General features: G+C 49.3%; 1 protein-coding gene across 4 annotated transcripts in view; it reads right to left on the minus strand.

The window, feature by feature from the left end:
• Positions 1-4268: 4268 nt before the first annotated feature.
• Positions 4269-13518, minus strand: part of LOC116948380 (latent-transforming growth factor beta-binding protein 1-like) — a 106780-nt gene continuing 97530 nt past the window's right edge. For 2 of the 4 annotated variants that reach the window (XM_076071353.1, XM_032964998.2), the window contains 3 exons: positions 9970-10215; positions 9311-9466; positions 4269-8509 (listed from right to left, as the gene is read on the minus strand). In XM_076071353.1, the coding sequence (XP_075927468.1) occupies positions 8352-8509; positions 9311-9466; positions 9970-10215 (560 nt within the window). In that variant the 3' untranslated portion in view covers positions 4269-8351. The remainder of the gene's footprint in view (positions 8510-9310; positions 9467-9969; positions 10216-13518) is intronic. The other 2 variants (XM_032965000.2, XM_032964999.2) reach the window with 2 other exon arrangements.

The raw sequence follows: 13518 nt of genomic DNA on the forward strand, positions 1-13518 counted from the left end.
GTCGCTCGGTGTCCGTAAGACATTCTTCAGATGGATTTTCAGCAGCTCGGTGTCCATAGTATATTCTTCAGATGGATTGTCAGTCTCTCAGTGCCCCTAAGACATTCTTCAAATGGATGTCAGTCGTTCGGTGCACGGAAACACTTGCCACAACAGGTCCGCTGGTCAACCCCCGGTTAAACGTGTGTTTTAGGCGCCATTACGAGCAATGGCCTCTTCATCAGGGCAATGGATGTGCTGCAGTGTTATTGATGAAAGTGTTTGAGTTGTATTGTTAGCGGTGCCTGCACACCGTCGCCAACGGTGATTGCAGTGATTGTGCAGACTATGGCCATGGGAAGGATTCATCATCAGGATGACAGTGAACATATACATATTTTAAAGTACGTGTGTTTTTTTGAGCGTGTGCCCTGTGCGTCATGTTCCGTTGCAGCAAAATAAACGTGGCAAGTTCTTTGGTCCTTTGGGTAAAGTCACATACATAGAAAACATTTTTTTTTAATATTTATTTTCTATCTACGTGACTTTACCGAAACAAACAAAGAATATGAATTCCTGCAGTCACAAACGTTTCAAGTCAAAATTTAAACGTGGCAAGATTTCCCGCATTCTTCTTCGATGACACGCGGTTCCAGTCATAATTCACTCCGGGTTTACGTTAATAAGATGACCATCCCCCTATACAACCCTGGCTCTGTGAGCGTTGGTGCCACGACCGCTCATTGCAGAATCTTCCAAAACACGGCCTCGCCAACGTCGGCCCTCATCGCCCAACGACAGCCGCCCACGTGGCCTTTGATAAATCAGAGACCCGGGTCGTCCCATCATTTTCCTCCAACCTAAAAGCAGAATCGGGCGACAACTATGGAATCAGTGCGGGAAAACAGAGATTTGGCAAAGTCTTGGGAGGGCCCCTCGCTTACACAGCACGGTTGTGGATATCACTGCCCATCGCCTGCCCATTGAGTTGAAACTATAACGATTGTATTTTGATTTAAAGCTTTCGTGACTGCAGGGATTCATATTCTTGGTTCTTTCGGTAAAGTCACGTAGAAGGGAAACAATCAAATAATACAAATATAAAACAATAAAATTCTCACGACGTTTCGACTGCAACACAAGCAATCATCATTAAGTGTCAAAACCACAGCAAAAAATTTGAAAAAAGTGGCGTTTTTTTAAACGTTAGCACCACGGACAGCAATTTGGTAGTTATTCAGATGGACGAGTCATCTATGTTCGGAAAAGAGGAGGGGGGAGACGAATATAATGGATGCGGTCTGAAAGCCACAGTAAGCGTGAACAATCAATTAAGACCCGAAATGGTTTATCAAATCCTTCCAATGATTGCTAAGCCAGAATCCATCTTCTCGGTTGACTTTACCGAAAGAACCAAGAATATAACGATTTTATTTCACCAGGTAAGGCCCACTGAACTCTGTAGCTCTTTTTCAGAAGCGACCTGGCCACAATTGATAGCCCAACGAAATGACATGAATTTGGAAATTCATAGCAGACAACAACTCTAACACAGTTTAACACTTAGGCTTTGGCTACTAATATTATCCATAAGATGTTTTTGTGTTAGATTGCGTAAATATGAATTTGTCGTTAAACCCGCCACCATACAAACCTTACCAATTGTCTGTGTCAGGTGGTAGCGGGTTTAACGACACATTTATATTTACGCAATCCAGCCCAACAACCTCTATTATGGATAAATCTAAAAACCTGTGTTTCTAAATGCGGTGTACCTAATGGCCTAGAAATTGTCAGAATCTTACATTTATATTTTAATAATTAAATATATATTTCATGAATGCTATATGTATTTTACAAAGTTCGTTCCCATCAGTCTATTAATGTAATTTAATTGCTACTCTCTCCATCAGTTGCACTACTTCCAGTGCAGCTAATAAACTAGAGCTTTTATACAATCAGATTTTCCACCTGTGCTGTCTCCGCCTCTCTGGGTGAAAAATCTACCCTGAGACCTTCAGAATGTCGAGTGAATCCCCTCTGCTGTTCAAGCAAATGGGGACGATGTTGTTGATTGTCATATTCTTTAACCAATAGGATGTCGAGTTTGTCATGGTGGGCGTATTCTTTGACACGCCGGAGCCTTCTCGCTGGCCTAGCCGCCTACGTCAGCATTGTTCGTGTGGCGTGATCGGAGGGCCAGTTAGCTAACTGAAGTAAAACTCCCTAGCACGTGACGTAGCATCATCTAAGATTTATTTAAACTTTCTATCGTGACGTTTAGATTTTTAGATGCTTTAGAATTTTTTTTTCTGTGGGGAAGCCTGTCGAATCCTGATTGCGTTGTGTTTTTTTGGCATTTTTGCTTGCTTGGTGGTCGTATGAGTAAATGTGAATGGTTGTTGTGAGTTTGTTCTTGTTTATTTGGGAATGACATTGATTTGGGCTATGCGATGTCTATTTGTGATGCAGCATCCTGTCACACTGCGTACTAGTGGTACATCCTTGATGGTTTCAGTCACCATGTATTCATGTCTCTGACATTAGTGTATTGTAACTCTCGTGTTAAATCACTTTATTCCATACCCTTTGGTTCTGTCTGTGTCTCTGTGTTATCTCTCTCACTCTCTGCTTGTGTGTCTTTCTTTGTGTCTCCGGTTCTGTGTTTTATCTCTCTCTTAAATGTAGCAATCTTTGGAAGAACGTAATCAACCAGGTAGGGTGTTGACTGTTATGTTAGCCGACTCTCTGTGTTGTATTGCATTACATTTCTAAGTTTACTGTGTTTGTTTTCTCTTTCATTTGTACCTGATGATGATTGCTTGCGTTGCAATCGAAACGTCTTTCTACGTGACTTTACCGAAAGAACCAAAGAGTAATTCCTGCAGTCACGAAAGCGCCAAATCAAAGTTGAAAACGTAAAATGAATCACGACGTTTCGATCGCAACACAAGCGGTCGTCCTCAGGCGGAAATAAATAAATAAATCCAGCAGTGGAACTGCTGAACTAGCGAGAGAGCTGTTACAAGAGGTTATTTACACTTTATTCCACTCGATAAAGGTTGCTGTCACTGTGAATATGGGGTTGGTTACGTCGAATGACAATAGCCTATAGCCCTCGTGTCACGGTGTGAAATTCACGACCCGCCACTGTTGTACCTTCACTTAGAATGGACGTTGTAGAGACGGCGCGGCTTGTGTAATGCTCTATGCAAATACATCCTCGGTCATGTGAAGTTGACTTTGGCCACGCAAAGCCCACGCCGACCTCTGCGTTAATCAGTCACAGCTTTCTGCCCTTATGCAAATAATCCTCAATACGTTGACTTCGTGGGAAGGAGGCTGTGGTGGCGGTGGTTAACAACACAGCGCTTTGCATCCAGCAATTCCCCCCCGAGATCGATTCCGGGCTCGGGCTAACACCCCTTCACCACGCCACAACGACCACGCGCAGCCAATGCCACGTGACCGAAGCGGCGTAGAAAGGTCTTCATCCAGCAGTGGACTGACGAAGGGCTGTAAATAATTATTTTTTGGCTACCGTAAAGCGCGGACTCGACTGGCTTTGCGGCAAACGTGTGTAGGCCCTTCAAGCAACAACCCCCCCCCCCCCCACGAGAATCTTAATCGCTCGTTCACGATCGTCTCGTCTGCACGTTGCGCTGGGTGGGACACGTGTGTGCAGGTCGTGGGGGCCGATTGCCAAAGACCGGCATTGGAGTGAGTCTCCACGAGTCTGGCGATTCGGGGAAATACGAAGGAGGCATCGCAGCAACGCCACCCCGCTGCTCCTGACGCGTGGTTATCTGGCCTGACCACCTTGCCTGTGAAATTGTAGTTGCTGCTCTGCATCTATATCAGCAGCCGTACGACAAGAGGACGAAGCAGAGAGGACCTAGGGCCAGATGGTGGTGGTGGTGATACTGCGAGGGCAAGTCTTGGGGGGGGGGGGGGGGGGGTGGTCGCCGTGCGTCTTACCGCGCAGGAGCTGTGGACTCTGGTGGAGGGAAGAATGCGTTGCTCGGTGGCCACGATGACGTCTTGATCGTCATCTTCATGTTGTTCATACGTGCAGTTATAACGCGGCTGGTTTAACACGCACACACCAGTGGACTCGTGAAGCGTCTTGCCGCCACCGCCACGTGAAGTCAATGGCGCGCCGCACGCATCCACTTCGTTCACGACGCCCCACGAGTTGGCTTTCTGCGTCGGACGCAGACGCGACTTCCTCCCGTGACCTCCTCCCGTGACCTCTGGCGAATAGAATTGACGAGTCGCCCCGGAGCTGCTCGTGCGGCCAAGACGCGTGTCGTGTTTTTGTTTATTTATTAAAAGTACATAGCCGGTATTTGTTGTTGTTGTTGTACAGGGTCGTAATAATACATAGCATCGCGCGGTGCTAGTTACACGCACAGCTAATTTACATCCCGCGTACGGCATCCGCTCAAACGAATGATCGCGACGCACCCCGCAAACTCTCCCCGCGTCGCGATTCCCATCGTCACCAAGGGCCACTGGGGGTGGTGTCCGGGAATCCGGGGTGAGCGCTCCGACGAGAGGCACCGGTGATCGAGTCCAAATGTCTTAACGGTGCGATGGGACGGAAGGTTGGTGGGCGCACCCCTCCGTCGTCCGTCCGAGTAACGCGTGGACCGCAGAGCCAAACAAACCAAAGCTGAACACGTGTAGGGCTTTCGCGACCGGTATTACGATGAGTTCACAATTGAGTTTTTTTTTTAATTCTGGGAGTTAAAAGCACGTGTTGTAAAATGTCGCGTCGTAAACCCTCCACCACCCGACACAGCAAATTGATTAAGCTGTCGCGTGATGAACAAACGTGGCCCAATGTATGTATTAACTGCGTCAGCACCACCGGTAGTGTTGGAAAATGCCTGATAATGCTGGTTGTAACTACCAGCGAAACGTCCATACTATCAAATTGTTCCATGTGTTCTGGGCCCTCTGAGCTATACAGCTCTTCTTTAGAAGCGACCTGGCCACAAATGACAGCTCAACGAAGTGGCGAATCACGTGGGAATTTATAGCAGCCAAATACTCGAAACGCGTGGAGGGAAGAACGTGCGAACTCCAAATATACAGCAGGCGTCAGGGTCGGGTTCGGACCCACGACCTCCTGTCAACCAAGAGAGGAAGTGAACATCTCGTGACCGTGGCGCCCCACTCACGAACGGTGCTGCTGCTGTTGCGGCAGTAACACATCGGCCACGTTTGTTTCACGCGACAACTTTAATAATAATTGGCCGTGTGTGTTGGGGTCGACGGAGGGTGTACGACGCAACATATTTCTTAGGTGGCGATATGAACCCCTCCCCCCCCACAAATAAAAATCGATTATGAACCAAAATAAAAGCTGGGCAGGATGAAGAGAAAAAGAGAAACGATCGAGAGACAAAAAAATTACAACCAAAAACAGCGACAAAAACAAACAAACAAAAGACCGTAAGGTCTGCACCACAGGGCAGAGGCCACCACAAGAAACAAACAGACATCACGGCAGCGCATGCAAAGGTAAAATATACACGGCACAGCAACGTATTCTGCGAATCTCTGCTCGCATCAAAGTTTCGGCTGGCTTCTGTTAAAACCCATTGATTGGGGTCGGTCGGTTCTCTCTGCGTGCCTCAAACGTCCCGATGAGGACGTGGGATGTTTTGACAAAAGTTTAGTCAAAGTGTCCCCCCCCACCCCCTTTCCCCCCCCCCCCCCCCCCGGACCTAACCACTCTACGAACAGTGCTCAACTCTCGTTAGAGGTCTCGCGCACAGTAAGAATTGAAATTCCACATTGCTATGTCGGGGACCAGTGTGGCCATAGAACAGGGATGGGGAGACCGTTGCTCTTTAACGAGGACTTCCGAATACCTTTTGTCGGGCAACCTCACGGAACGCTCAACACGCATTGCCGTTGTCCAGTAATAATAATGCAAACATCAAGTTAGGTCGCACCTTCACAGAAGTGATTGGGCGTTCGATTGGGGGGGGGGGGGGATAAAATGACAAACAGCATTGCCAGGTTAAATAATACCTCTCACCGCCCACCTGGAGTGCTGGGTTAGCGTGGCGAGGATTGCATTACAGTGATGACAATTGATTGATTACGGTGCCATTTATCAGTGGTATGCCTCGTGGTAGTGGCCCATACCACATGAGATTCATGGAGCCACCAACTGCTGTGGACTTTAATTCACCCATCCCAGAGGGACGACGACGGGCCCAGTTGACCTCTGACCCATAATTTAGACACTTGGGTGGGGGCGGGGGGGAGAAGAGGGTGACCGTAGGGGCCTCTAGTGGTTGCAAGGGGTCATTTGCGAACCGCGTTTACACGCAGCGCTATTCTAGTCAAAGCGCAGCGATTCTTATGCACGCGGTTGGCCACAACGCGCGTCTGGGCGGGCTTGAGGAGGAGCGCTGTAAACCACGCTCGCACGCGTGGCCCCAAAGAAGGCGAAACAAAACAGTTTCGCCTTTAGAGGCCAACCCCCTTTTCCTGATGACGACCGCTTGTGTTGTGATCGAAACGTCGTGGGTTTTTTTTAAAAATGTTTTCTTCTATCTACGTGACTTTACCGAAAGAACCAAAGAATAGGTATTTTATAGGCAACGTTTTGGGCAAAGGGCCCGTTTTGCTTTCACGGCGCGTAAATGAAGCACAGGCGACGTGCTGTGAAGAAGCGTCGTGGCCTGAAAAGTTGCCTGTTCACGTACGCTTCGCTTCCTTGTTGTTAGCTTCAGATCGACGTCGGCGCGTCGGTAGAACCTCTGCTAAGAAACGGGCAAATACGGTGAACAAGGCGCGCGACTTACACTTCGCACTGTACAAGAGTGGCAGTGAGTTTGTTGAATGCACACTTCTGCAATTCATTAAATGTGAACCAAAACACTTTTTTTATTTTACCAGGTAAGGGCCCACTGAGCTGTGTGGCACTTTTTAAGAAGCGACCTGGCCACAAATGATAGCTCAACGAAGTGGCTTGTCACGTGGAAATGTATCGTAGCCAAATACTCTAAACGCGTGATGTTGATTCTAAATGTGGAAGGGAAAACCGGAGGACCCGGAGAAAAATCCACGCGACCATGGGGAGAACACGCAAACTCCAAATATACAGCAGGCGTCAGGGTCGGGATTGAACCCACGGACCTCCTGTATACCAGGCGAGGTAGTGAACATCTCGCCACCGAATAAAGGACTTGCGAAGCAAAACACACAAACACACAGGATCTCATCGCGCTCCCTGTTCGACAACATCTGCGAAAAAATATATAATAATAATGCATTTATTTAATATATATCTGAAACGTATTAACTTGCTTGTGTTTTATTTAAATCTTCAAATACCGCACTTGATAACTATACAAACAGCAGGCAGCAGCGTGGTTTATGTCGTGTTTGGGAGTAATACGATTGCAATAACAACATCAACAATAATAATTCATAGGGATGCAGTCTTGGCATTTCATTCAAATAAAAGGGTTTGTTCCTTCAAAAAGTATTCGACTATACACACACACACACACCCATATACTGTACCAAGGTTACAAAACCAACATTGCGTAGGGTTTCGTGGTCGCTGCTGCTGCATAGCTCGCCGTTGTGATTTTCCGGTTGCGCCGCGCGTAGTTCGCTGCGACGTCCGACGTTTCGCACCCACGTGCTGGGAGCTTCTTTCGGGAATGGGGCCCGCTTCGACTCGACTGAATGCATTCGACTGGATAGACTTGACAGAATCAACCCCCAATGCGATCGAATCAACTCAGCCGAACTAATGCAACAGATGAAATTCAACCGAATCAATTCAAATGAAGTGTCAGTTCACACCGACTCAATTCAAGTGAATCAATGACATTCCACCGAATCAATTCAGTTTCAGGAGAGACGGGTAATGGCCATCTATCAATGGAATCGATAAAAGCGAACAAAGTCCGTTTCCACCGATTCAGTTCGGTCACCGAAGAATCTGCCAGCTCAGCCAACACAGAACGCGTGGTCCCAGCTTCCGCAGGAGGATGGACTTATTTCCTGAAGGTAGCTCCCGCCGCGTGGGAGTGAAACGTCAGGACATCGAGCCCAACGACCCGCGGTACGGACCTCGCAAGCGCGCAGGGCAGAGCCACATCCCAACATTAACCAGCCGTCCCCCCCCCCCCTCCACCTCCCGCAACCCCGTGGACGAGCCGGCTGGAAACAAAAAAAAACCCCAGCGGATTTTGCTTCCGTTCGGAACCATCCGTCGTATACCCCGTGGGCGGCGGCGGCTGCGGGCGGCTCCCAGCAGAGGTGGCGCCGGAAACCCCATTTGGCTGCGCGTGTGTGCGTGCGTGCGTGAGAGAGACAGAGAGAGCCGTCGGGCACTAGCGGCCGGGCAGCAGGGCCCACGGGATGGGCAGGCACTGGCTGCCCCGCTGTGACGCGATGAAGCCGGCGTCGCACGTGCACCGGAAGGAGCCGTCCGCGTTGAGGCAGCGGCCGTTGGCGCAGGGCGCGGGCTCCTCCTCGCACTCGTCGATGTCTGAAAGCAGAAGGGCGACGGGCGAGCATCATCATCGTCGTTGTGGCACCTCCGATTAGCACGGTTGGTTACGTACGGTGTGAAAGAAGTTCGACCTACGTACATATGTACGTAGGTCTTATATCGTTTCGTAGATTCATTTAGCGCCTCCTCTGCCTGCAGCCAGCCTCATGGTTCCAAGGCGCTATATAATATGGCCACGAGTGGCTCGTAACCCGTGTGTTCTAATTCTGTCTCTCGATGACATTCCAATTCAAGTGTGCATACTTCTTGCACTGCTTCCATCCACGGCTTTCATTTCGCTTTCTTTGTCAACGGCAAATTAATTTTCGCCACGTACATCGCAGAGGTGGCAGGGTGGGGGGGGGGTGACATACACCGAGTAGCACGTGAACACAAATCGGAGATCAGAAGGTTTTTGGTTCGATCCCGACACTGACGCCTGTTGCATATTTGGAGTTTGCGTGTCTCTCTCCACGTGGTCTCGTGGATGTTTCTCCGGGTCCTCTGGTTTTTTCCTCCACATTTAGAATCAATGTACGTTCAGAGTATTTGGCTGCCATAAATTTCCACGTGATAAGCCATTTCGTTGAGCTGTCATTTGTGGCTAGGTTCGCTTCTGAAAGAGCTCAGTGGGCCTTTACCCGGTAAAATAGAGTTCACGTTTTTTTTTTTACTTTAGTTTAGGAGTGAGATAATGCGAGGAGGAGGGGCTTCGGCGAATCCAGGGATTAACGCCAACCCGTGGTCGTCACGGCCGCGATGGAACGCGTCGGCGATCGCCGGCCAGCGAGCACCCACCGACGCAGACGACGCTGAGGTTGTCGAGCTTGTATCCCACGTAGCAGTCGCACGTGAAGCCCTCGGGGACTCGAACGCAGCGGCCGTTCTCGCAGCCGTGCGAGATGCCGCACTCCTCCGCCTGCAGCCCCTCCCGGTACGGGTACGAGCCTGCTGCTGTCGCCGCCGCCACCGCCAGCACCGCCATCGTCACCGCCACCACCAGCGCCGCCGTCGTCACCGCCACCACCACCACCACCACCACCGCGAGCATTCACACGCGGCACACGCAACGCAACCATTGCTCAACGCGAAGCAACCGTCGCTCATATTATTTCTTTGAAATTAGTTAATACTCACACCTCTATTAAATTGTCTGTTTATAGTTATTACCCAAAAATTGTTACTGAATATGTCAATGGCCTTTGGCTGGCGAGGAAAAACCTCTTCCTGGAACTTGGTTTCGCTTTACGTCGCTTTACTTCAAGTCGCACTTGATCCAGAAAGTAACCACGACGTTAACCTCGGAGTGACCGTACTGGCAGGCATCAGGGTCGGAATCGAACCCACGATCTCCTGTACACCAGGCGACGTGGTTAACATCTCGCCACCTCGGCGCCCGGTCTGTGAGCGACGCCGAGCGGGCGACGGGGGAAGCTGCTTCCCTCTCTCCGCCGCACCTTCGTCGGGAAGGAAGATGGGGACGTTGCCCTCGTTGCCGGGGTAGAACCCCACGGAGGCACCGGCGGCGGCAGCCGCGGCACCCCGGTCCAGGTAGTTGGGCTCGGGCAGGTAGTGCGGGCCGGGCGCGCCGTCACCACCAATGCCGCCGTACGGCCCGGAATAGCCGAAGGACGGGTCGAGCGAGTGGCCAAAGTTGTCCACGTCCGTCCTCATGCGGATGTTGCACAGCAGCGCGTAGTCGTCTGAGATGGGAGGGGGAGGGATTAGCGGCCAAGGAGAACAAAGGGACGCTGGTTGAGCTCGTGGTAAGAGATAGGCGGGTGTAGAATATTGAGTCTAGATTTAAAGCTTTCGTGACTGCTAGGATCCATACCCTTTGGTTCTATTGGGTAAAGTCACGTAGGTGAAAATAAAATAACAAAAAATCACGACGTTTCGGCCACAACACAAGCGGCCTTCATCAGGTGAAGGGACGAGACTGTCTGGAGGACAGCGCTGGAGTGAGAAAAGCCACGCTTAGATCATGACCTTTAAGCTGTGTGAGAAGAAAAAGGCCAAGTGCCTTGACAAAGGAATTAGCATATAATTTAGCATTGAAATAGCTCATTGAAATAGCTAAGTTAAAGTATACACATCCGCTGAGGCACCCTTTGACAAAGGAATTAGCATAGAATTTAGCATTGAAATTGCTGAGTGATTTCGCTTGTAACTGGTCACAGAAATAGCTATGTTAAAGTCAGAGCATATACATTCACCGAGGCACCTAGTACAAATCAAACAGGAAAATTTAGCGAAACACAACCACGCTCAGACCGCGGACCTTTAAACTGTGTGCGATCAAACACGGTGTCCTGACAAAGAAATTAGTATAAAAATTATCATTTGATTGGCCGATTTTAGAAAAGAGGTGGTGTACGTGCCGGTGGACTTGCAGTTTGGCGCGGGGGGGGGGGGGGAGTTTACCTATTGATGGTGTGAAAAGGGAATTTATAAGAGCTGCGAAAGTTTGGGGTACCACTACTTGAAAAAATATACTGTACCATTGAAATTAGTTTAATGTTTAGTTAGATTTAGAACATCTTTCCAATGGTTGCTTACTTTGAAACCATCTTCTCGGTTGAAATTGTGTCTGTGTAGATCTGAATTGCCTCGTGAACAAATCTCTGATAAAAACCCGTGGGTTTGCAAAGAACCTTTGGTATCGGAGAAAATTATATCGTGATCACCGACAGCGTTGTAACAGTGATCAGCTACGGCAGAAGAATTTGTTTTGCCGTGTTTCAAATCTGATTTGTGCTCGCGAATTCGGTCATAGACATGTCGCTTTGTCTCCCCGATATAGCAATCACTGCAGGTACAACTCAATTTGTAAACCCCGGGGTACTCTAAGTCAGGAATGACATCCTTCACGGATGGGATCAGATCACGAATTTTGTGTACCGTATTGAACCAGACCTGGATCTTGTGTTTGTTTAGAATTTTGGAAATCTTTTTAGTAACGCCTGCTATATATGGTAGAGTGATGGTTTTGACCGGAGTATCAAGTGGTTGTTTCTGTATGGAGGGAGAAACATCTTGGCGGATGGTACGGTCAGAGTAACCATTCCTTTTGAGGGCCAGGTGTACATGTTTTAATTCACTGGTCAGGTGGTGTTGGTCCGAAATGCAATGAGCCCTATGGTATAAAGTTTTGATGAGATAATTCTTTTGGGCTGGGTGGTGGTGGGAATCAGGTTTCAAGTAGGAATCTGTGGGTGGGTTTCCTGTAGACAGAATGCCCCAATGAGCCATCAGGTCTCCTCTCAAACAGAACATCTAAGAATGGTAGCTTGCCATCTTTCGAGTTTCACGGGGGGTGGTGGTCGACACATGGGCATAGTCTCGTGTGCAAGAGTGACACCTGGAGTCACCAAAATGATGGAGGCGCCTCCGATTAGCACGGTTGGCTACGTGCGGTGTGAAAGAAGTTCAACATACATACGTGCATACAAAATGAGCGTTGCAAAGAAGCGAATAGAAATGAGGGCACCTCTGACATTGGCCAGTGCGATGTCAGCATCGTGGGACAAAGAGAGCATTTGGAAATCCGGCAGAGTAGGCAGTGTAATATCCCGAGGGTGTAGCGCATATGTTGAACTTCTTTCATGCAGTATGTAGCCAACTGTGCTATTAGTACAAGATTGCCTATACAAAACATTTTCAGAAAGTTTCAGAAAAATGTTTTTTTTTAAATTAGACAATAGTCAGAGCACTCTTCTAGATTTGCTGCTTTGGGATTGGTGCTTGTCGAATGACACTCAAACTGATATTTTTTATCCATAATAGAGGTTTTTTTGGGTTAGATCGCATAAATATATAAATGTGTCGTTAAAACCCGCCACCACCCAACACAGCCAACTAGTAAGGGTTGTCACGTAAACAGAACGTGGCCAATTCGTCACTAGTACAGCACACCGGTGTGTTGGAGAGCCAAGCCACAGCATTTACAATCTGAGTACGACGTTTCGCCACTAACTACAACTTGCTTCATCAGGAGAAGTCCAACTGTTTCGTTCCTTATATAGAGGCGTGGATGTGGTGACCACGCTTCTGCGCTCTTGCGCCACGTGGGGGGAGGTGGGGGGATTACTGAGGCAACGTGCATTATGCATTAAGCGAAAGCCTACGTGTTAAACTGATATTTTTTAATTCTTGGTGTTGGACTTCATCCTAATTAGGTGAAAACCGAAATTAAAACGCGATGATATTTTGCCGCGCAGTTGTCGGTAACCAGGCTGAGATCATCAACTCACCGCACTGGAGTGCCCAGCTCAATCATTGGGACGGCCAAAACCCGGATTGGGTCCCAGGAAATTCGGCGATGCCAGCTCAGCATCTCTAACCTTGGCCGACGGCTCACAACTCCCAGAGAAGTTGAGGAATGTCCACGTCAGCGGTCGGCAGAAACGCACGAAGCGGTCGCACGCGACCGGGGGCTCTGGGTAGCTTAGCGGCGCTCGTCGACGCCGGTACGGCGCTCTTCATCGCTCATCATTGCCGGTGCAACACTTGTCATCACTCGCCATCGCCGGAAACGGCACTCGTCATCACAGGTACGGTGCTCATCGCCGGTACGGTGCTCATCATGGCTCGTCATGCCTCGTCATCACTCGCCATCACTCGTCATCGCCGGTACGGCACTCGTCATCGCAGGACAAAAGCGAAGAATTCACGCGGCGGCAGCGCGGATCGCTTCAATCGTCGGAGACCGAGGTACTAAGAGCGCCCGCCCCACTTATGCGAGGAGCAGACAGAGTCAGTTATGCTCAGCATAAATGTTTTTGTGTGCGGTCATATTTGGCGACCCGGCTATAAGGCATCGATTCGCAACACTCGGGAAGCCGGTTTAATCGCGGGCCCCGGCCCGAAATCTGGATTCGAACCCAGGTCAGCGACTTGACCTTCTGCTGCCAACCCAGCCACCTGCAAAGCGTGGAATTTGAAGCGAAACCGAGGACTTAAAGGGCGCGAGGTTAAAAATAAGGAGAGGCCGGGCGTATTTTGGA

Source organism: Petromyzon marinus, chromosome 33, assembly GCF_048934315.1.
Source record: "Petromyzon marinus isolate PM22_M1 ecotype Great Lakes invasive population chromosome 33, UKy_Petmar_22M1.pri1.0, whole genome shotgun sequence".
Taxonomy (NCBI): Eukaryota; Metazoa; Chordata; class Hyperoartia; order Petromyzontiformes; family Petromyzontidae; genus Petromyzon; species Petromyzon marinus.